At 39.1% G+C, this 23,821-nt stretch overlaps 1 protein-coding gene across 1 annotated transcript in view; it reads left to right on the forward strand.

Moving 5' to 3' along the window:
- Positions 1-1,172: 1,172 nt before the first annotated feature.
- Positions 1,173-23,821, forward strand: part of KCNT2 (potassium sodium-activated channel subfamily T member 2) — a 239,011-nt gene continuing 216,362 nt past the window's right edge. Inside the window, exons 1-2 of the mRNA XM_087930344.1 lie at positions 1,173-1,409; positions 1,696-1,791. Coding sequence (XP_087786470.1) covers positions 1,312-1,409; positions 1,696-1,791 — 194 coding nt within the window. The 5' untranslated portion in view covers positions 1,173-1,311. The remainder of the gene's footprint in view (positions 1,410-1,695; positions 1,792-23,821) is intronic.

Consider the following 23,821-nt stretch of genomic DNA (forward strand, 5'->3'; position numbering starts at 1 on the left):
TTTCCAAAAATAGAAATGAGCCACATATTCTACTATAGTAAACGCTTCTTTGAAAATAATAAAGTAACAGCCACTTGGCCCAGGTATGGGATTTTTAATTGATTCAGTATATTTCTCCATGTACTGTTCAGCCACTGTCCCGGTTTGCTCACTAGAGGGCCGCATGGGGGTCTATTGAGCGGTCCCCCAAAGAGCCATTCTGTTCTTCACCCTCTCCTGGTAGAAGAGTCACCAAGAGTCACGTGGCTCCTGAATCTTTACTCTGCTCGGCCTACAGCAGCCTTTCCCAAATTGGTACCCTCCAGGTGTGTTTTGCACAGCTTCCACCATCTTCAGCCAATATGGCCATTGAGCCGGTGGGAAAGGAGAGTGTGTATGTGTGTATGTGTGAGAGAGAGAACGTCAATGTGGCCACTGAGCAAGAGTGGTGGGAAAGGTGTGTATGTGCGTGTGTTCAGGTGACACAGACAATATGCCATTACATAGTGTATGTGTGTGTGCGAGCCACAAGATGGGGAAGGCTTCTCTAGAGTCGGGAGAGGGCAGCCTTAGCTTTCGGATGTACAAGAAGCCAGAAATGGTACCTTTTTAACCTGAGGAGGCTGATCCAGCGGACGGGGTCGTGCAAACCCAGACACTTCAAAGTTAACCGTAGTACGAGCTAAACCCGGGTAAAGCGTGTTGCGGGAACTACCGCCCAAGGCGGTTAGACCCTTCTACGAGCAACTTAGGTGGTGCAAAAGCTAACACCAAGAGAACCATAGGAAAGGTTTGCCCATCTTGCCTGGCTCCCGTGCGATTCCCATTCTCTCGCCGGCTGAGACGCGCAAGAATCCGCCTAGGATTGGGAGCTCCGAAGGGCTTTCCGGGCGAAGGACGCGCCCGCGCCCCTTCTATTGTCACGAGGCTGAAGGAAAGGGGGGGAAAATGCTATTTGCTGTTTGAATACCTGGCCGCGCAAATAACCCTTGCCGACCAGCTGCTTTTCTTACACAATGGAAACCCAAGCACTTACGCAGAGTTCAGGGCGGGCTACCTTACAGGCGGCGGCGCTGTCACTCCAGGGGGCACCTTACAAGGCGGGCGCGCCCGTCACTCAAGGGGTTACCCCCATTCACCCAACCGCGCCCCTTCTCCGGCCTGAGAGAATTACCCTCTCCCAGCCGCCGAATATTAATGAAGGAGGAAAAGGCTATTGGCGGAGAAGGCGAGGTTCCCGGTACGTCACCACATTCAAGCTCCTGAGGGCCAATCCCGATTGGCCGAGCTCTCAGCGGCAGCTCCAAACGACATTTGCATGGCCGGGGAAGGATGGCAAGCAAGAAAGACGGTAGGCAACCCTTTGTTGCCGATCCCGGCAGGCTGAGAGACCTGCGCGTGCATCTGGAGACGCTGGCCGGTTGGCTGCGGTGCGTGTGCGCGCGCCCCCTCCCTCCTCTGCCTCCTGTTGCGATCTAGGTTGCAAAGCGGGGCGAAGCTTTGAAATAACTTTGCCAGCAGGTGCAACAGATTGCTGCATGTTCGGCTTGTGCGAAAAAGCAAGCGCCTGGTCGCATCGCACCCTCCTGGGTCCTCCTTTAAGCACGGGCTCAAGTCTCGTTTTTGGAGTCACCGTGTTCATCTTGCTTCTTACTGCTGCTGCCGTCAGTATCCCTGCGAGGAGTGCAGGGGATACTAACCTCCTCTCCCTTTCAGGATGGTAGACCTGGAGAATGAGGTTCCTCCGCTTCCTCCGAGATACAGGTTCCGGGATTTGCTATTGGGAGATCAGGGATGGCAGAACGACGAGAGGTGAGTAGGCGAGGTGAAGCGTTTGTGCAAAGAAAGATACAGAGGTGGGAGGGGGAGGGAGAGGCAGTGATGATGCGTGTAATATGAGGTGTTCCTCGAAATAGGGAACGTGTGGCTTTTATTTCTTCTACGTTGCAATGGCTTGAGAAAGAATATAATTCTGGAATGAATGGATAAATACATCTAGGCACCTGACGTTTTGCATATGTCTTGCATAATGTCCATACTGTATAAGCCTAAGGATGAATTTTGATAATTTATTTCCTAACCTTTATGGATCCCCTGATTCTTCAGCCATTTGTACATGTTACTTCTACATGTTGTCAATTCATACATTTGCTGTGGGTATCCGTGTGCATAGATGTATGGCATGAATACACCTGAACAAGTATGGATTTGCCTATGTATGTATGTAGTATGTGTGTATGTATGTATGTATGCATGCATGTATGCATGCATGTATGCATGCATGTATGTATGAAATTGCTCCTAATATTGGTTTCTGTGAGTTGGCTCTCTTCTTTTCCACTATTCTTTTCTATTTATCCAGTGGCCATATCCTCTTATTCCTCACTTTTCTCTTGGGTGTTTCCTACTTCTCCACATTCTGTTATGTCTGAAGATTGACTGATGTTCACCAGTCCTTTAATTCTTGGAGAAGAGATCAATATTAGTTAACTTTCCTATTTGAAGAAATAGGCTAAGTGCTAATAATAATTCTCTCCCTGTTTGTGTAGGCTTTCTGAAATGCACCACCATGCTAAGCATGCTGCTTCAGCATCACGTGTCCTTTCTATGAGAAAAAAATAACATTAAGTAAGGCATTTCTAAAAAAAACAAGAGTCAGTTTTAGAAGCTTCTCTTAAACCTTTTTTCATTCTTCTATTAGACTCTGGTGATCTTCCAACCAGAGGCTTAAAATAAATATGGAAAAATTACATCTACTTAGCCTTATCATTGCTGAAGCATCAGGTCTTTCCTGACAAATCACTACAGTTGCCTGATGGAGCTAAATAAAGTTCATCAATACTTTATTCCATTTTGCTTTTTTACATTAATTAGACAAGCTAAAATTCTGTGCTTATGGCTGAATCTCTTACTGGTAAAAGCCAGAGCTACAACATATATGCAGTTTAATGTATTTTCCTTGAAATAAATATTGAGTCCTTTTTGATTTCAGTGGAAAAGATAAAGAACTGTCCTAAATTCTCTCATTGGGCTGCTAGATTTAAACATACAACCTTTTACTTTTACCTTTATATTATTTTAATTATATTATTTGTATCTTTTATAATGTATTTTAACACAAGCGTACATTACCATATGGTATAAAATATCCATGCCTATGTTTATTAGATATAATACTTATTGCATTAAGTGTAGCGTATTCCAGGATAAGCGTGTAAAGGATTGTATCGCATGTAGAATTGATATTGTAGCAATATGATACCATCTCTAGAATATCAATATAGTAGTGACAGGTAGATAATATTGAGAGGTGCGTCTTCTGGCCTTCCTTAGTATTTGACTTCAAGAAAGTCATAATTATGCCAGACCTTTTTTTCTGAATGTGTTGATTACTGCACATTACTAGGAAATAAATACGTTAGGGCATTCAAAACAAATTACAAAGCTGAATGGATGATTCTGTGACATCTCAAGATTATCTAATGTGTGAGTAACATATAGTGCCCCTAAAACATGCTCCTTTCTGTTATATTATTCATAATAATCTTGATGAACACCACCATTGCCTTTCCTATGTGTGTTGGAGTACACACAGTGCCTTGTGCCATGATCAGGTATCCAAATTAATATTCACAGTGTTGACTTCTTCCACCCCTTTAGTAAGTGTGGCTAGTTCCAGTTTTCTTCCTTGCTTTGAAATTGGAGATGGCCTCTGAGCAATTTTATAAATCTAAGCTTTGAACAGCGGATTATTTCTATTGTACCATTTAAAAAATTATTTAAATTATTTTAAAAATATGAAATATAAACCTAACTTTAAAAATGAATAGAAACCAAAAAATGAAAAGGAGAAAAATAATCCAATGAGCTAAAACTAATAATCTACCTTTGATTGATCAATAGTGCCTGGATTATTAATTAATACCATGTGGTACTATAGTACAATTAAATACAAAATATTATTGCAAAATATACAGTCCCTGCCCAAATAATACAGGTTGCTTCACCCTTTGATTAGTAAAGAATATTGCTTTTTCCAAAACAGATAAGTTACATGTTTCCAAAAGCATTACTCCTGTTATATTACGTTTCTAATTTCTCAGAATGATTACATTAACCTCAATGAACAGTACAATTATATATAATCAGATTGCAAATCTTAGTATATTTATTTTATTTGTATTTATTAAATTTATGTATTGCTTATCTCCCTAATAGTATGATTCTGGGTGGCTCATGTAATTCAAAATCACATTAACTCCTTTAACATTTAAATATTTTCCCATGAATATAAATACTAAATTTAAAAATGTACCAACGGGATATATGACCCTTACATATAGTTCTATGAACTCTCAATTTTTTTTTATGTCTCCAGTTAAGATAATCTGATGGTCATTCTTTCAAGAATTCTGGTAAACATACATTTAGGAATAGTTTACTAAATCCAGATAAAATTTTCTCTGAGAATTTTATTTTAGGCAAAATGCAACTTGAATTATTGTTTTTTTCTAATAAAATGCTTATGAAGTAACAAAAAGTAAAAAAAAATCTTATCTCAGTAAATGTCCCTAAGAATATGTTTTATACACATGTTTGCTCACTGGCTAGGTTCCCATGTAATGCCTAGTTATAATTAGCTTTAGTTTGGCTTGGCTTGCCATGATACATAAAACTATTTAGTGATAGGTGAGTGCCAGATCATGACTTCAACACATTGTGGCTAAAACCTAGTGTGCTTTTTCTCAAACTTTAAAGCCCACCAGTTTATAAAGAAGGGCACTGGTAGCCCCGCCCTGAAAATATTCCCAGGCCAGGTAATAGCCCATATGCTATGAGGCCCAGGCTGGTTATTATCTAATTGGATGTAATCCAAAACAACTTCATAAGGAAGGTGGGCCTCCTCAAGAGCTGCTTATTGAAGGATGGAGATTACCTTCCATCTCCATTAAAATGCATCTTCCATTATTGGGCATTAAAAGAACCTACTGTAGAAAACCTTCAGGAATCCTGCTTTGCCACATGTTTTCTCCATTACACAGTTGGGAATCAATTAACTAAATTTTGTCACTCACCAATTTATTCCTTATCACCTTTGGGAGAATGTCTCAGAACAGAAAAAAAAATGTTAGAGATAAGTTTTTTTTTAAAGAGATGGCAATAAAGATGCCGCTGCAGTACAATCATCCAAACTTTATCTTGGTATCATCACTGTATAAACTATATAGAAATCTCACCCAGTACCTGGTTAATATTACCAGTGCCTTATTGAGAAGGGCTTTTATATCTCTTCGTCTGTAGCCAGTGCCCTCTTCATATCTTGAAAGAAGATGTTGTAAATGCCCCCTCCCTCCCTCCCCATTATTAATTATTTAATTTATAATAATGTCCTCCATTGCCCATTTATAATCTGATTATGGTCAAATAATTGATGGTAGGTGAACTCAAGGGTTTGGATCTTGAACAATTCAATTATCTTCTTGCAGCCAATGTTTCCAAATATGAGCAGCCAGGTTGTGACTTTTACTTTGCTGTTATTTAGAAAGAAATGCTTAAATTCGTAGTTGTAGTACTGGGTATATCTTGTTTTGACCTTCTACATAATATTCTTTTTATTATATTATAACCTTACTATTCTGCTGTTACTTTATGGTATGTTAATTGTTATGATCTGTGGTTAGAACGATAAACAGATTAATCCATCTAGTTAGAGATCTAGGTGCCAGGCACTTTCTATGTTATTCTTGCACAAATTAGGTGTATGATTTGTTTTAGCTAAAAATATCAGATTATATACTCCCCAAAATGCATTTGCAAACCTCTTGGTTCTATAACATACTGAGACTCCCAAAAATTTAAACTTATTTCACACATTTTGGGCTTTTACTTTGAATAATACAAGTCTAACAAAATGAGATTTGGGAATTCTATTCTTATGTCTTGGCTTTAATATTTCTGATCACCACACAGAAATTTGTAGAGAAGAAAGGACTTTTTCATAAAGTATAGAAACTGATTCTCTACCTTAGCAATTAACAACATGCTGCTAATAGTATACCCTAAAGAAAAATTTGTGTGGATGTTTATGTATTCATCCCTGGCTTTTGAAGAAGGACTCTTGTGTTCTTTGTTGCCAAGAACTGAGAAGAGAATTGGAGAAACATGGAAAATATAACATGTTTTCTGAGTTGAAGAACATGTGATTGTTAAAATGTAGAAGTTCAGAAGCATTTGCCAAAAAGAACACCAACATGTATGTCTATTGCCTCCTTGAATTATTGGTATTGGATTTATGGAAATGTTTGTCATCTTTTGCTTGAAATATCTAGGGGAGCTTTATTTTGTAACAATATGGTGCTGCAGTTAAAAACAAAAGAGGTAGAAATTGTATAAAGCTGAAAGCAAATTGCAATTTAAGTTGAAAATGAAAGATTGTTCATATATATGAATTGCAAAAGGCTAAGCCAATTAGGAAATAACTTTTTGTTTTTGTGGTGATATTGTCATTTATGTGGATGGCTGCTGTGTACATATTTTCATAGAAATATGATTGCTTTTAGATTAAAATTGGTAACATTGCCATAGAAACTGTCAGCCCTCACTGATAGGAAATTTTTCTTCATTAAATATTTCCTAACATTGTAATCCTTTGGGAAGCAAATCGCTCAACTATAGAGTGATGTCCAACATTGATAAATGGTAAGTCACAGGAGTCACACTGACAGCAGTGGTGCACTTTGTACGTTTTTTAAAGGATTATATGAACACATGGATAAAGACTTGCTCCTGCCTATGCAAAGAGAAAACACTATTCACACTTGCCCTCTTGTTCATGTTCATGCTTTGTTACTCTTTCTCCTTTCACAGCTGTCCCTGTTTTGTAAAGTGCCATGCATGTTAATGAAGCCAAATTAACAATTGACATCTCTCTACGTGCTAGCATTTTTTTTCCAGTGCTAAGGTGATTAATGAGTTATTCATTTTATGAAGGGAATGGGTTTGGAGAGCTCCTCGCTTTATATCACAGCGTTAGTCCCATTTAGATTTTAGAAGAGATTGATTGCAGCTCAAGCTTTACAGTTTGTATAGATGAAGTTGATACTGAAATTCTCTCGGATTACATGGCTTGTGTTTTTGTTGGAATATTTTTTCCATTCTTCCACTACAAATAATAAAAGCAAATTAAAATGTTAGGTGGGCAATTCCTGGAAGTAATTCTGTAAATGTACTTTAGCCACAGTACATGCCATTTTTGGAAGTGATGGAAGGAGCTGTATAGAATATTACAATTGAAATGAATGGGGTATGGGTGACAGAAATCAATTGGGATTCAGCTGAATTTGGTTAACATTTCCTTCCTTCCTTCCTTCCTCCCTCGGTGCTCTTTCTATCAGTCTTGAGATGCCACAGGCTGGGGAGAATCCAGAGTTGTATTATGTGATTGACTGCACTAGGTAGTAGAGTAACAATGAAGTGGAGATTGATAGATTCCACTCTGTATCAAGTCATTCAGGCTTGATACAGAGTTTTAGCTGCTCTACAGATAGACCATGACACTAGAGGCTTCTCAGTAGGTCCTTGTGTCAAGACTGCACTGGGTTAATAATGAAAAGGAGTTTGCCACTGTGGGAGGTAAACTTCTACAGTGGTAAACTACTTAGTCCCATGTCCAGAGAAAGGAACTTTGTGGTTGTTTGTACAATATAGGACTTTTCCATATGCAATTTCCTCTGTGTGCTCTGGGTCAAAAAGGCACCACTAGTTATATCCTGAATGTCAGATTGCAGAGTACAGTGCTCAAAGCATTATATCAGGAATGTGATACATAAATTATTTGGCAGAGTTAAAGATATATTACAGTAATATATAAGGGAGTGTGTAGTGCAGTGATGGCTAACCTATGACATGCGTGTCACTCATGACACGCCAAGGTACTTTGACTGACACGCCTGTTGGTGTGGGGAAAACCTGCACATTTAGAGGCTGCCTGTGCTCTACTCCAATCCCTGCTCCCTGCTTTTTGCGTGGAGGTGTGGTATCACCGCTGCCGCAAGATCTTTGCAGCAGAGAACCAATTTTAACCGCCATAAACTGAGGTTTGTTAGTTTCATTACCTCAGGAACGCTACAGGAGGAAAGGAGATCCATGAGGTTCACAGCCCTGTAAGGTGGCCTTCCGATCCCCACATCCTGCACCTGCGGCCCTGAGACCAGGGAGACGAGTTTCACAGCCCAGTCCATCATAAACCAAATTACTGATATTTCTTGAAGTGACACACGACCCGAGGAAGGCTACACTTTTTCCCGATTTTCGCCACACCAAGCTGAAAAGGTTAGCCATCACTGGTGTAGTGCATTATTTCTTGTCTAGGTTGAAGTTACTTGCACTAAAGACTTGCACGGAAGTTGTGCAACCCTAGAAGGTAGAGATCAGAATAAAACCTGGACACTCTTGTTTAAGACCACTTTTATTAGAACAACCATTGAAAAAAGAATCTTGCAAAAGAATCTTGCAATGTGCTGAATGTGCTTCCCTTCCTTTCCATTTTACCTTCATGTAAAAGGGGGAGCTGTCAGAGAAACTTTTGGAAACCACTTTTTTGCTGCAGGCTCAAGCCACTTTGATTTGATAGTTGCCTTGGTAACAAAGCTTCCCTCTGCTTGTCAAGGCCATCCTATATGTTCTCTACAGCAACATCGGCTAATAATAAGCACAATGGCAGGATTTTGACTGGTCAGCTATTTTAAGGAAACTGATAAGAAGAACCCACAAAATGCCACATTAGTGAGATTCCATTGAGTTGAGAGAATATCTTGCTAGCAGATTGTTCACCCCCAAAATGCATATGATTGAGAAAGAGAAAGAGATGGATTTTCCATAGTATAAATAAAAGTAATTATACCATAATGAAGCCATACAGACTGTTTAGGAAATCAATTTATATGATTTCTAAATGTATTCCATTGTTGATAAAATACACTTAGAAATTGTACTTGAAAAATTATGGTAAATTTGAAAGAACACATTTTTTCAGTTTATATTAATGCTTTAAATGAGCTTTAAACATTAGTTGTAAATCTTGAGTATAACCATGATTGTTTGCATTATATATTTGAATACCACATGTACTTTGCCATTTTTAGTGACTATTTTAATATCTGTTGTCCTATTTTGGGATTTCTACCCAGAACAGTATGCTCCAGCTTTGATGCCCTGGGATACTGCTGTTTAGTAGACTTAATAAATCTAAGGTATAAATCTTACAGAACTGGCAAAATTCCAGCCTAAAAAAAGATTTATATGGGAATAATTCTCTTTGAGTAGAATGGGATTTAATGAGTAGATACACATAAGATTTAGTTGCCAAAATAGAGTTTACTACTAGATTATAAAATAGGCAACAACTTTGCTGTATTGAATTTGAGTCTCCCCAGTCCTCCTCTGTTTCTTTTTCTTTGCTTTTTCTTTTTTTTTCTTTGCTTTTTCTTTTTCTTTTGTTTTTCTTCTCTTCTCTTCTCTTCTCTTTTCACTCATGGTTAACAGAGTCAATAACTGAACAAAATGTTCCCTGAATGTTGCTATATTATATTACAGGAGCAATAAATGAATTACAGTACTTATAATAATGGACAGCCATCCTCAACATAATTCTGTAATACCAATAGGTTAGGGAATCCAGTATCTGTTAGAACAATTTGGGGTGGGGGAACAAAGTCATAATGAAGCTTGCAATATTCTTATACTCATTACTGAACCTTCAGGGCAGGGCTAATTGTCTTGACTATTTGTTTGACTAGTAGACAACTGGTGACCTGTTGGGTCAACCTTTCAAAGATATTTTCTTACACAGAAAAATAGAATGAGTATTGGCAGGCAAAAATGCAATGGGAGTGGGAGAAACTCCCAATTTCCTGCTGGCTTTCCTCATTTCCTATTGTTTGTAGGAAGCTGTCAGGGAGCACTGAAAATCACTCCTTTTTGGCTGACCTGCAAATGCCTTGCCATTTTTCTGGGAGAAGGGGTAACAAAAGGAAGCTGTGACTGTGAGGAAAACCTTATCCCTGCTCCCCAACCTGACATCCCCTCGAGAGTCCCTTCCTTCCAGATAGGAAGAGAACACATCCATCAATGGTCTGTGTCCCCGAGCCAGCCCTACTCCAGCAGGCATCCAAGTTGCTCCCGCATCTTTCTTTTGCCATCCACCACTGTTAAGAGATTTCAAATTTTGGTCTCAGTTCCAAACCACCAGTTGTTGTTCATCTATCTGCACCCAATTTCTCACCAGCAAATTGGGTGTACGGGCCCGAGAGAGGTGGGAAAGAGAGTGGGGATATGGTTCTCCCATCCTCCCTTGTACCATGCAGCAGATGGATTTCTGGGAAATATAGTTGGAAGAATTTTTTTTATTGCAATGGGAATTATGGGTCCTGGTGTTCTGTAAAGTATCTCATTTGAATTACCTTAGTACTGTGATGGCGAACCTATGGCATGCATGTCAGAATTGGACAGAAGCGGTCGTGCCTCCTTGGCAAAAGTGGTGGGAAGGGGGGCTGCACAGGACATGGCCAGCTCTTCTGGGCCACCCAAGCCAGCCAGGCGCTCTGGAGCATGGATGCGCCGTGGGCTGGAGCCACGCAACAACCCCACTCAGATGGAGAGGGAGGGAAGCCCCGGCCTGTCCTGGCCCACAGCTCTGCCCCTCTTCGGGCTGTGGCACTGCTGCTTCCAGGTGGGATGCTGGAAGAGGAGCTGCCAGCAGGGAGGTGAGCTGCCCACATGGCTCACCGCATGGAGCAGTTGACTGCCCAGCCAGCAAATGCTCGCAGGGAAAGCCAGTGTAGAAGGTGCGCTCGCTAGGAAGCAGTCACGCTCCTTTGGCAGAAGTGGTGTGTGTGTGTTTCTGCTGGCTTGTTGTAGGTGGCGGGCTAGAGAGGGGTGCTTCATCCCGGCCAGAGTTGGGGCAAAGTTTTCCCATCTTCTGGCTCCCCAACCCAACCCCAGAAACACCGACACCCTTTCCCTTCTAGGCCAGGAAGGGGCTCCAGCTTTCCAGTGGAGGGTGGCAGCATTCCCCACCAAACTTTCTTTACCTGTCCAGGCCTATGGAACCGGATCGTCGGTAGGGATGTCCCGCCATCCCAGTAGGGACCAAGGAGCGGGCAGGGAATCATGAGGCCCCTTAAATGCCAGGTGGAGCTGCGCATGTGCACCAGAAACTGGAAGACCAGGCACACCGGAAACCAGAAGAAATGTGTTTTTTGGGGTTTCCGGCACATGGGAGAGATGCGCGCTCCCATTTTGGCACACAGTGCCGAAAAGGTTAGCCATCACTGCCTTAGTCTAATAATTGGTTTCCTATACTTTTCAGTTTCACTCAATTGTAGATTACTAGCAGACATGAGAATTTTAGTAGTATATAGTAGATTATAGGATATTACAGAGGTTACATCTCCAATACATGCAAGAATAAATAAATATATATAGTTCTAAACGTAAGATCAGAATTGGGACCGAAAATTTGTCATATGTTCTGGCATCCATCTGCCAGGGCCCAATTTTGCGACTATTTTTATGACAGTTCTCCGGCGAATCATATGGTCTTAAATCTGAATCCAATTTTCTGAATGGCACTTTTCCCTCAGAAATTGACAAAAACCACCAGAAACCAGCCCCCCCCCCCCAAATCACTAATCACAGTCATGTGACCACAGAATGCTTCAACTAGTCTTAAACTTTAGCTGGTTGCCAAGCACATGATAATGTGGTCATGTGACCATGTGGAGTGGGAGGAGACAGCACAACATTTTTAAAGCCAGAAGTGCTTTATGTAAAGCACTTTTTTCCAGGATATTGTTTTGACCCAGCCTTTGCAAGCAATGAGAAACCACTTATGAGTAAAACAAACCCCTTTTTAAAACCGGGCAGAAACAGTGTTTATTCACGTTGAATAGACAAAGCCAAAATAGTCACAAATGAACATCTTTTCCCCTTTTGAAATAGGGCACAGTCTCTGTTTTCATGAGAACTCAAGATAAAAATTATTTCAATGATTAAGCCAAGCAGAAACAGTTCCTGTTCACACCGGCTGAGGCAAATTCACTATCTATTATTTCCCAGCAGGGAGATTCAATTGATGCCCCAAGTACAGAGCAGTTCATCCCAACAAACCTGTTCTGGCAAAGAAATCTGACTTGACTGATGTACACTGGAAGACAAACAGCTGTCTGTTATAACAGGCCATTCCCAAATCTCTACTATTTATTTCACAGCCAAGGAGGGGCTGACTAGCACCTACAACTTCTTATCCCTGAGAGCCGGCTTATTGCTTTTTGTTGCTCTGCTCTGCTCTCCTCTACGCATACATATATCTGGGATGAGCACCATCTGCTGCTCCCCCTCAGAAGATAGTTCCGATTCCACCTGGGGGCAGACAGAAGGCCCTAGCTGTACATCTGCCTCTGATTCTGCTTCCTCATCAGAGCCTTCCAAAGGCTCCAAAGCTGGCCCAGGCTTCCCCCCACCCCTTCTGACTCTGCTGCTAGCCTGATGAGCCACAACAGCTATTGTAACTCCAAATGGTCATTATCGGCCATAAGTCGAGAATTACCTTTAATCTGTATATGACGTATACAAATATACATTTCACATTCGTGTAGTAGATTTGCTCACGCTGTTTGCTTAAATTTATGTGCTTACACTCCCTTCCTCAAATATAAATATATAGTGAAGAATTGTATAAACAGCCTTTTACCACTTGATGCTATTGTTGAATGTGCTCCGTCTTGATTAGAATTGTTAATTATTTACTAGCTGTCAATATAATATAAACTTCTCTGTTTACTTTTATTATGGAAAGGTTCAAAGAATAGATATCTGACTTTGTTTGGAGAAAGCTGGGTTTCCTTGGAAGCTCATGAGCCTCGATCAATAGAATCAGTAACTTGGAAAACAGAAAGAGAACTTGAATATTATATAAGTGGGCTCTGTGGCAGCTTGTGACAGATGTCTTTTTCAGACTAAGTGTTTACTGCTCTTGGTGAGGGAGGGAGATATTCATACATTTATTCATTTACAGGGCTCATAGGGCATTCCTATCAAAACCGATTCTGAATGGCATATAATTTCTCCTTCATAAGTCAGGATAAAAACAAAAGAAATTGATCTAATAAAATAACATCGTAATAAAAATACTTATATAAGAGCCGGGAATAGAATATATTTGATAAGTCACAATTATTTCAGTAACTTGAGGAAAAAAATATACAGGTAGTCCTCAACTTATGATAACAATTGACCCTCAAAATTTCCATTGCTAAGCAAGACAGCTGTTGAGGGAGTTTGGCCCCATTGTACGACCTTTCTTGTTAAGTGAATCACTTCAGTTAGTAACACAGTTGTTGAGTGAATCTGGCTCCCCCATTGACTTCGCTTGTCAGAAGGTCGCAGAAGGTGATCACATGACCCTGGGACAGTGAAGCTGGCATAAATAGGAACCAAGCATCTGAATTACAGGATGCCAAGCATCTGAATTATGATCATGTGATCATGGGGATGCTGCAACAGTCGTAAGTGTGAAAAACGGTCATATGTAACTTTTTTGAATGCTGTTGCAACTTCAAATGGTCACTGAACAAATGGTTGTAAATGGAGGTCTACCAGTATGCAGATTCCAGGACTTGTTTCAACATCTATTTTTTAATAGACACTTAAATGCCAAAAAGGAAAGGGCCGTTCAAATGTCTGAGAGAATGCTGTTCTGTAGGTTTCCTTTCTCAAATATCCAGACTTTCTCCATCTGAATGGATATTTTTATATCTAAACTCAATAGCAGAACTAGATTTCGAAAGAAAAAAATCTTTCCAATATTCAATGCCAGAATTGTGTGTCTTCTGCACTATTCATTCAGCATGAATCTTGACAGATACAAATTATATTGTTGCTTTGTCTAAGAGCTTTGGAAATCTTATTTTGTCAGAGTGCCTTCAAAAAGTGAACTAACATTTAGAAACAAGCAATCATAACAATATTACCAAGATTTATTTAAAAAATTGCCAGGAATCATGACAGTTGAATTTATCTGATGGACATCAAGTTGCAAGAATACCAAGCAGATATTTTTCTATTTTTTTTTTCTGATTCTAATTCAGTTTGATGGAAGAGAATTTGATTTCAAAATTATTTTGGAAGAGATGAGAATTTTTGGATAGTATAGTAGTTTTCCTGCACTCATTTAGTTATATGAGAGAGCCCAGTTTAATCCAGTGATTAAGACACTAAATTAGAAACTGGGAGAATGTGAGTTCTAGTTGTGCCTTAGCCATAAAAACAAGCTGGGTGACTCTGAGCTAGTCACTGTCTCTCAGCATAATCCCCTTTACAGGATTGTTGTTGAGTGGAAAATAGGAGAAGGAGGATGTGTTCTATATGTTTGCCACTTTGGGTTTTTTTGTAAAAATAATAAAGGCAGGATATAAATAAAATAAATAGCGTATACAAAGTATGCATGTAAATGTCTTTCCTTCCACTATACAGTCATCACTTCAGTTTATTGATATATGAAGAACAGTAAAAAGGTAGGGCCAGCATTCCAAATTCAATTATATGTTTCCTATAGACAACTTCAAGTGCAGACACTACTAATTCATGAAAGAATGACACAGGACAATTATCTTTTACAGATGATCCTTGACATATGACTATAATTGAAGCCACAATTTTTGCCATGAATCTTTGTGGTTGTAAAGTGGGTCAACACCAGACATTAAAACAATTTAGATAGAAAACAATTTACAAGTTTACATTGATGGTTAAATAATGTAACAATAGATTGCTTTATAGCATTGGTATATTTCTAAGCAATACTTATGAAGATATACCAGTGCAATCTTCTTCATTCACTTCTTTGAATTTCTTAAAATACTGGAACAGCATTTTTCCCTGGTGGTTTATTTAATTTAATGCTGTGACTTCCTCTCCACTTGTCTGCTTATTCTAAATGTTTTATGAAATCACTATTTCCTTAATCATCTGATTTTTGAGAGGTTTAGTTTCAAAGGTTGTTTCAACTATCAGCTGTTCACCTGCCTTCTACTGGTGATCCACAGTTGTTTGAAAGAATGAAGAAGACATATGATATAATACATAGTACAGAAGATACTGTTTGGAACTTCCAACAGGTCCTTTTATCTGTGGCTTAGTTTGCTCATAACCACTCCCGTCATGGCTTTGTCCAACTTCCCCTTTTAAGGACATATATACATGTCTGCAGAGGTGGTATTCAGCAGGTTCTGACCAGTTCTGGAGAACTGGTAGTGGAAATTTTGAGTAGTTCAGAGAACTGACAAATACCACCTCTGACTGGAGATTTTACAATATCCTTCCCCTGCCACGCCCACTAAGCCACGCCCACAGAACTAGTAGTAAAAAATGTTTAATCCCACCACTGCATGTCTGCTACCAAATGCTTCCTCACCCTCTTCTGTTCTAGGAGTTTCTATTTCTTTTCCAGTATTTGCAGAGTGCTCAGCTACTTGTAAAAGATCAACTGGATCTTCCTAAAGTCGCTTACAAGCACTCTACTAACCATCAATAGCAGGAACAGCCACTCCTCAGTGTGGTTGGAGATCACATCAAGCTTTCTGCCAGATGTCTTTCATCCACATGGCCATTGAAGAAGCTTGGTTTATTAGATCATTTCTCATTCTTGATAGATCAATCTTAGAGACTTTGCCTGCAGCATCCAGCCATACTGAAAATGCATCTGGTTTTCCATTGTTTCCTCCTAGCCTAAACATTTATCTTCCTCATTGCGTATTTCTGTTTCAACTTGTCATCTTAGTGATGGTGGGAAAAAATGAGATGGAAAACGATACAGGAGAAGAAGGGATGGACCGCCTGAAGAATATGATATTTCTCTGCGGTCATGGAACCTGTCAGCTTTGCGGGGATCGAATGAGTGAATGTCCTACCTGTCGAAAGGCTATTGAACGAAGAATTCTTTTGTATTAAATGTCAAGTGAGATGCTTGTGAGATTATTACTACATTTTGCTTTTTGGATCCCCATAAATTAGTATGAAAGGTAGTTGTAAAGATATGTCTAGCATTTGTTGGATAGGTTACCCAGACACAGCATGGTCACGGCAAGCAGCAGATTATGTCCATTCCCCTTGCCTCTTTCAATAATTCTATTTGTAAAAACTGTCAAGATAAAACACCATACTATCCACATCTTATAGTGTTTCCATTTGTCAGAGGTTAGGGTCTTGGTCTTCTCTCTCTCTGTCTCTCTGTCTCTCTCTCTCCCTCCCTCCCTCACACACACACAGACACATTGAGAAGAATCACATTTCTTGGATCAATTGAAGATTTATTGATTAAATGTATACACTTACAGATAAGCTATGAAATCCCTAAAAGATAGACAAAGTTAAAAAGATGGAGGGGCATCCTCAAAACACCAGCTACCCTCTAGGATTACATACCACTATGGATTCCCATGGTAGTTGACAGAGCCAAGTCTTAATGCTTTCCTGGAAATGGTCTGCCTCACCTCAGGGATCAAGATGTTCCAAAGGGAGGGGCCAGTGGCAGAAAAGGCTCTCTTCCTTGACCCAACAACAGGGTCTGTAAAACATTCCTCCTACTTGACCGACTGGAACATGCTCTAAAGCCTACACAGGGTCTGTAACACACTTTTCCTGCCCACCCAAATGGAACAGGTCTATTTAATTAGGACAAAATGGTTTCTCAGGTAACCTGATACCATGCTACAAAAGTGGAAATCAAACTTGAACTGGACCTGGAAATTAATTGGTACCCAGTGCATCTCACACAGCATGTGCAATGCTAGCAGCATTCAGAAATGCTTGCGCTGCTGTATTCTGCATCGAATATTTTTCAAGTAGTAGCCCCATATGGAGCACATGGGTTGGCAATCAGCAGTACTGTGAGCACTGTGTAGGATTTTGGCTGTATTGTTTTATATTATCTTACTGCCTTCAAATCAGTATCATCCTCCTTCCAGTTAAATGCTATGATTTGTGACACTTTCCACCCTGAAGAGGAAGAAAAAAAAATCAAAGCAACTTACCATACACTTACACTCCGACAATTATTAATTTGTTCTCATGACAGGCAGTAAAACAAATGTGTCTGGGTTGCCATTTCTCAGGGTTTGCAATTCACTTCATTCTGCCAGTTGAACAAAAAAGAAGTAGAGGGGATTAACACAGAGTAGCTCCCTTGATAAAACCTGTGCCAAATCCCCAGGTAAAAATACCAGTGGAAACACTATGTTGGCATCAGAGATAATTGAGATGAACTTTTGCCAAACTGCTTGGATAATCAAGTGAAAATTTCAGCAACAGAAAGCAATTTTCACCATTAGACAACTATCAAAATAACAAACCTCCAAGGTCTACAGCTATTCTTCTAGCCAGCTGCGTTTACTGTACCCTTGTGCCAAAACAATCAAAACCTTTCCATTATTTCTACACCTCTACTACTGTAATTTCTCCCGTGGAATATTATACTTATACTTCTAGTTGTCGTTGTTGTTTTATTGCTGCCAAAAGATTTACAATACCATTTGTTTTATTGCCCAAATAGATGCCTACTGGATTGCTTTTCTAGCATATTTTGTAGTTTTTATACGTTGCAGATTCCTCTCTCTCTTTCTTCAAACCACAATGCAAAAAGGGGTACTATAATATACTTCATTTTGTTGTGATAATCAACTGCAAATTATGTCAAAGCAAATGTGAGGTAAGAAGTTTGGCTGACTGAGATCAAACTTAAAAGTTGACATTCCACTTAAATGAAGGCCAGCTATAGACAAATAAAATGGCCATGGCTTATTGCTCATTTCTACTATTCTGTTTCCTGGTCCTCCTACAGCTATTAAGTTATTTTGCTTTAACAGAGCAAGACAAGTTTAAAGGATCATCTGTTATTGTCTAAATATATCACAATAACCAAGTCAGCCAAAAATGTGCATTTCTGAACTGGTTATCACCCATTATTGAAAACAGATTTTTTTTTAAATATGTGAACAGCTGAAATCTCTAGTGTTTTCTCAAAATTGTTGGAACACAAGTATGAATTTTAGCTAATAAAAGAAGGATTTCATATCAGGCTGTATGTCACTATGTATTTGTTGGTATCACAGGTGTCTGCCACATCTGATGTAACACCAAAAAGAACTCCTTGTTCTGGACTCAGACAATGTCTTTAAAAAAAGGACAACATCCAACAGACAAACATCAAAAGACAATATCAAAACAGAGGAATCAGTAGAAAACTAAATATATTTTTAGTATAGTGGATGAAGCCTCTGGGGTGCCTTGACAAATGACTTTGTCCTCCATTTCATCTGATAGTCTCTCTTTAAACGTCTATTAAGCTTTTTTCATTCTAGCCCACATCCTGAGCTAATAGCGGAAGATTTCTGGTATATTCCCACACAGGGCATTTACTTGGTGAGATATGGATTTTCACAGTTGGCAGTCGCTTGTTTGACTGGTCTGTTGAAGCTCTCCTTCAGGGGTGTCACAGAATTGATGTACGTGTCCAAGTCTGAGCTGATCTGCGTCAGAAAGGGGACTGCCCATTTTGCAGCTATAAATGTACATGATTTACATATGGGAAAATAGCCTGGTCTTAAAGAGACAAATAATGTCTACTGATCAAGGAAAGTACTAAATTGCCCAGGATTTCCCATCATACCTGTCAAGCAGGAGGGCTTGTGTTTAAACATGGAAGGGCTATAGCCACCATAGCATCATTCACACACACAAAGCATAAGGAAATCTATATACTGTGTTTATAATACATATTTCCCTCCCTCCCTTCTTTGTGCAGAAATAGCATGCTGGATGTGAAAAAGGGCAGCTCAACTGGAAAGGAAAGGTAAATGAGAAAGCAAAACCAGATAGTGGTCAGGTGTTGCAAAAGGGTAATTGGATATGAAAGAAAAAAAAAAACATCTGTCAAATCTTCAAAAGCCTGTTTTTGGCTGAAAAAATATTTGTATCTTTTTGTTGTTGTTTCAAGATTTTTTATTCTTACTAGAAGATACATTGCTTGGTTCACAAATTATTCTAATTGGGTGAAAGTCTGGCCCTGTCGGGTAAATTTAGTATCTTAATAACTAACTAGGTTGGCAGATTACCTAGTAAAATGACCTTCAACTGACAGGAAGTAGCTGGAATTTCAGACTTTTAATTTTCTAAGTAATAGGTATTTGCAATGTGATAGTGAAGAGAGAAAATAGAAAAGGGGTATGGTAGCAAGCACCTGATCCAACAGTGGAATCATAGCTGAATTGAACTGCACAGATCTAAACATGCTAATTTGTAACCATGTTTCAGTTAAAAGTATTATGTTTATGTATTACTTAGTACTGACTGCTTTTATTCAGCTTCCAGTATGTTTCTTTGGTATTGATGATATTGCAACTTTTGCTTTCTTGTGACCTTACTCAGTAGCCTCAAGTTGAGGTTAAACAGGAGAGGCAAAAGACTAGAGCTGTGAAACACCCAATAGAAAAGAGGCCTAGAGTTGGACTTCTCCCTGTCTACCAATACTAACTAGAACTGGCTACTGAAGAAGGAAGAGAAACCGTGCAAAACGGTCTCCCAGCCACTGGAATCAGTCCAGGATGCTATAGTTGATATTGACAGCCTCCAAGAGAAAGAGGACCAGCACAGAAACATAATTCCCATCTTGAGACACCCAAAGGTCCTCCACAACTATAACTTGTGCTGTCTTGGTACTGTAATCTAGCCCAAATGCAAATTAAAAAGCTCTGAATAATCCACCTCATCCAGTCCCTCCCCACATCTTCTTTATATCCTTCCTTAAAAAGTTGTCCAATACAATTGGGTCAAAGTATGGTCTCTTGAGAATGAGGCGCCCACACCCCATCCCCCTTGAAGACAATCAGCTTTCTGCTGTATAGAAATTTAGCCTTCTCTTGGACAGAACCACATGCAATCTCCCAGAAGTTCTTGACCAATCAGGAAGGGCTTAGATCCAGAATTCAGGGAGCAGAACTCACAGTGGCAGGGACCCTGCCCACTTCCTCAGGATCAACAACTCAAATACTTCTAGATAACTGAACTAGGTTGTTCCTTCGGAAATAACTTTGTCCGGCAATTGCCAAGTTTAGTGCTTGCAGTGATACTCCTTACTCAGAACTCAAATAGGGCCCTGGCCAGCTTAACTGTTATTGTGATAAGAGCAGAGAAGTAACTGTGGGCATTTGTGTGTTAAACATAAATAAGTTCCTATTTAGCTGTGAATTCAGAAAATGGAGTCAAGTTAATCATGAAATACAAACACATTGTATGCTATTTTTGAAACCTGGACTCTTGCCTTTTTCAGGAATTTTGTGCCTATAATCCCCTATACCTTTATTTTTATATTTACCTCCTTATAATTCTGCCTCAGAGCACCACAAAGCATACTAGAAAATACTAATGATGTTCTCTTTTCTATAAAGACTCTGCCTTAATGGTGCCCCTTGTCATATTATGTTTTCCCATTAACTATTAAAGAATTAATACCCATCAGACAGCCATTGTAGGTTTTTGTAAAGAAGTGTGCCATTTCAGATTTGTGACTTAAGTCTCTTTTTTAAGTATTAAAACTTATAACTGAAAATTATAAATACCATAATTAGAGAAAAACATGGATCTGTGGGGTGCTGAAATTGCCTTTCTGGTTCATTGGCAAATGGGGATAATGGCAGAGAAGGCTTTTTTCCTAGATCCTGCCAGTTGGAATTCTTTGACTGCTGGAGTTCACAATATATACCTTCTGTGCCTGATCAGGTGGGATGAGCTGACATAATGGGACGAAAAAGTTTATGTGGGTAACCTTGCCCCATGCCATACAGAGCATTAGATAGCAACTGTTAAGGAACAAAAATCAGCCAACTTGCTGCACCTTGATATAGCTTAAGAGAACAAGTGAACTCTCTTTAGGGGGGATTGTACTGAGTGTTTTTACCTTAATAATAGTTATTCAGAGATAGAGTAACTGATAATATTAGATTATTTAGATAAATGGTTATTGTGCAGCGTGTGTTAAAGCAGAGCAGAAAATCCCCAGAGCATTTTATTTGTGCTGCTAGAAGTACTATAAGCATCCTCAGCTGTCAGCTACAAAAGCATTGGCAAGGATTTAGTTATAAACAGCACAGAGAACTTGACAAGCTACTTTATTATTTTTTTCAGGAAAGTTGTGTTGAAATGAACTACACGTTGACTGTTGAATCAAGGACCAAAAGTATATTGTTTGGAATATGAGATGCCACAAAAAGTAATATCCCTTCCCCCAATGCCAATTAGAAGCTTATAACTAAAACACAGCGTAGAAATATGAAAGCAAAGAAAGAAAAAAGTCACAGTTGCACAGAGCATATACATTTGCTCTTTCCCTCCCCCTGCTATCCTTCATATCTCCCATAATAATTGCATCCTGTTTTAGGACTTCAGTAATTAAATAGAGTCAGTAATTCAGTTGAAAAAAATGTTGGCATTGCAATCTATTGTTGCCAACAGAAACAAAGCATAGGGTCCCAAAGCAGAAACCTGTGATTGACAGTGTACATAGTTGAGGCTGTTTTTTTTTTTTTTTTAAGATTCATTGGCAACAGACTTGTTGAAACAGGTATTCAAGGTGGTTACAACTTGGTCGTAAGACTTAAGCTACAAGATATGCTTATGAGATATTTGGAGAAAGTCTCAATTGCAAATAGTACTTAGGGAAGTTAGCATATAGGCAGACATCTTCAGAGTAGGACATCTCCCTACTTATTCCCTGATTACTATGTCAGAGGAATCCTGATTGTGCTAGCAATTTGCTCCAGCAGCTTCAGTTGCCTCTGCTTTCTTAGGATAGAGGAAAATGATTTTACTACATCTTCATCTTCAGCTGTATTCTTTCTCAAAGATATAATGGCTTTAAACACTTCTCTGACAGCTGGCAGGGAAGCCGCTATCTTCTGGAAGTCTTAAATCATCCTCAGAAGATTATCAGAGGCAGATGTGACCTTAGCTCATCCACGCAAAAATGTCACCCTCATTTTTTTTCCTGAATGGCTGTTGTTACAATTACATTTTGTATTTTCTATGCCTTCTGACTGTACAGCTTACAAACTCTTGCTCAACCGTAGAGGTATAAATATTCAAAATAAAACACCTGATAAAAAATGTTCTAAATGTTTAAAAGTTCAAAGTGCTTATGTTTGTTTCTTAACTGTTCTTGCTAGACAAGATTGATATACTGTTTCAAGGTAGTATATTGATTTTACACCCTCTTTCTCCCTTGATATACACTTATATTTACAGGCTCAGGGGTACATATATCACCTTTAAGCTTGTCTAGCTACAGAGCATTCAGCCCTGCACACATACAGTCTCAAACCAAAACTGGTTTTTCAGTCTCCCCAAGGAATTGGGCCTAGTGGATAATTTCACTTTGTATCTCATTCATGATAGAGAAATCCTCTGATCTTCTGCTACTGTAGAAAGAAGAAGAAAATACTTTAGAATTATGCCACAATGAATGAAAAATAATTGCCCAGTTAGGTCTATTTTCTATGAATTAAGGTTAAACTATATACCGGGGTCCCCAACCCCTGGGCTGCCGCCCATCCCTGGGCCATGGCCTATTCAGAACTGGGCCATGTGAGCAACTTGAACTAGAAAGATGAAGTTGTCAGGAAAGGTAACATAGATGCATCAGGATTGCTTTTTTTCATTTCAGTGTTCAGTTGTACACTGAGTAGTTTACACACTTTTGTTTCTTTGTTGATTAATTATTAATTATTACAAGCAGTTGTAAGTAGACTTAGGTCTTCCATGAAATCGGTTTAGATATCTTGCTCCCCAAAGTGTGCTTATGTGTGTTATTGTTTGTGATCAACCCCAAAAGATTAATGGTCACTTAAAATAAAAAAAAAATGTCCATGATGCAACAACAATGCAGTTTAATATCTTATAGTAGGTCTAAAATATACTGCTATTAAAAGAAAAAAGCTTTGTTTGTATTCCAATTTTGTTTTTACACTAGCATTATGGACTTCAAAATCTCATACTCTTGAGATAACTTGGATTAAAAGGGAAAAGTACAACTATTTATTTAAAAGCTCTAGTCTATCCCACTTGAATTGTAGGTGGAAGCATTAAAGAAACAGGGTAACAATTTGATTACCTATTGTGGTGTCACAAGCAGAAAAACAATTTTTATCATTGTAATTCCATATTATTTTATACCAACAGGAGACCAGGTAATTATAGTTATTCCTGCTCCACAAAGCAATTAAAACACTAACAAATTAATGATGATGTTTTTGAAAATTTAAAAGCAACAAATCCTATTAATGTACTAAAAGCACATTTTACCAAGCTCTCTGGAAAGAGTTCTAATACTGGAAAACTTGGAAGATAAAGAAGATGACCAGCAGCAAGGTAGACTAATGAGTACATAGTTGGAACAGCTAAAAGATCAGATTAGGGACAAATCATCATGGGGAAAATATTTTGATGGTGGTGGCTAAGAGTTGATTAACAATTACTTGATAGCATATAAGCAAGCAAGGAAGGAAGGAAGCAAATTATTTCACATGGCAATCATATGCGGAAGGCAGTACCAATATTACTGTTAATGGCATATGCTCCCTGGTGTATGCTGCTGCGAGAGCCCAGGATGGGTAGACACCTTCTTATGACATCATTAAGCTGAGTCTGTAGTTGTATATAAAAAGCCAGTCCCCAGGAGTATCCCCAGCTTTGACTCGGCTTCTTTAAGTCACAAGCTGTGTCTCTAAAAGCTTTA

The sequence above is a fragment of the Pseudonaja textilis genome, chromosome 3 (genome assembly GCF_049901715.1).
Source record: "Pseudonaja textilis isolate UNSWEBS1 chromosome 3, rPseTex1.2, whole genome shotgun sequence".
Classification (NCBI taxonomy): domain Eukaryota; kingdom Metazoa; phylum Chordata; class Lepidosauria; order Squamata; family Elapidae; genus Pseudonaja; species Pseudonaja textilis.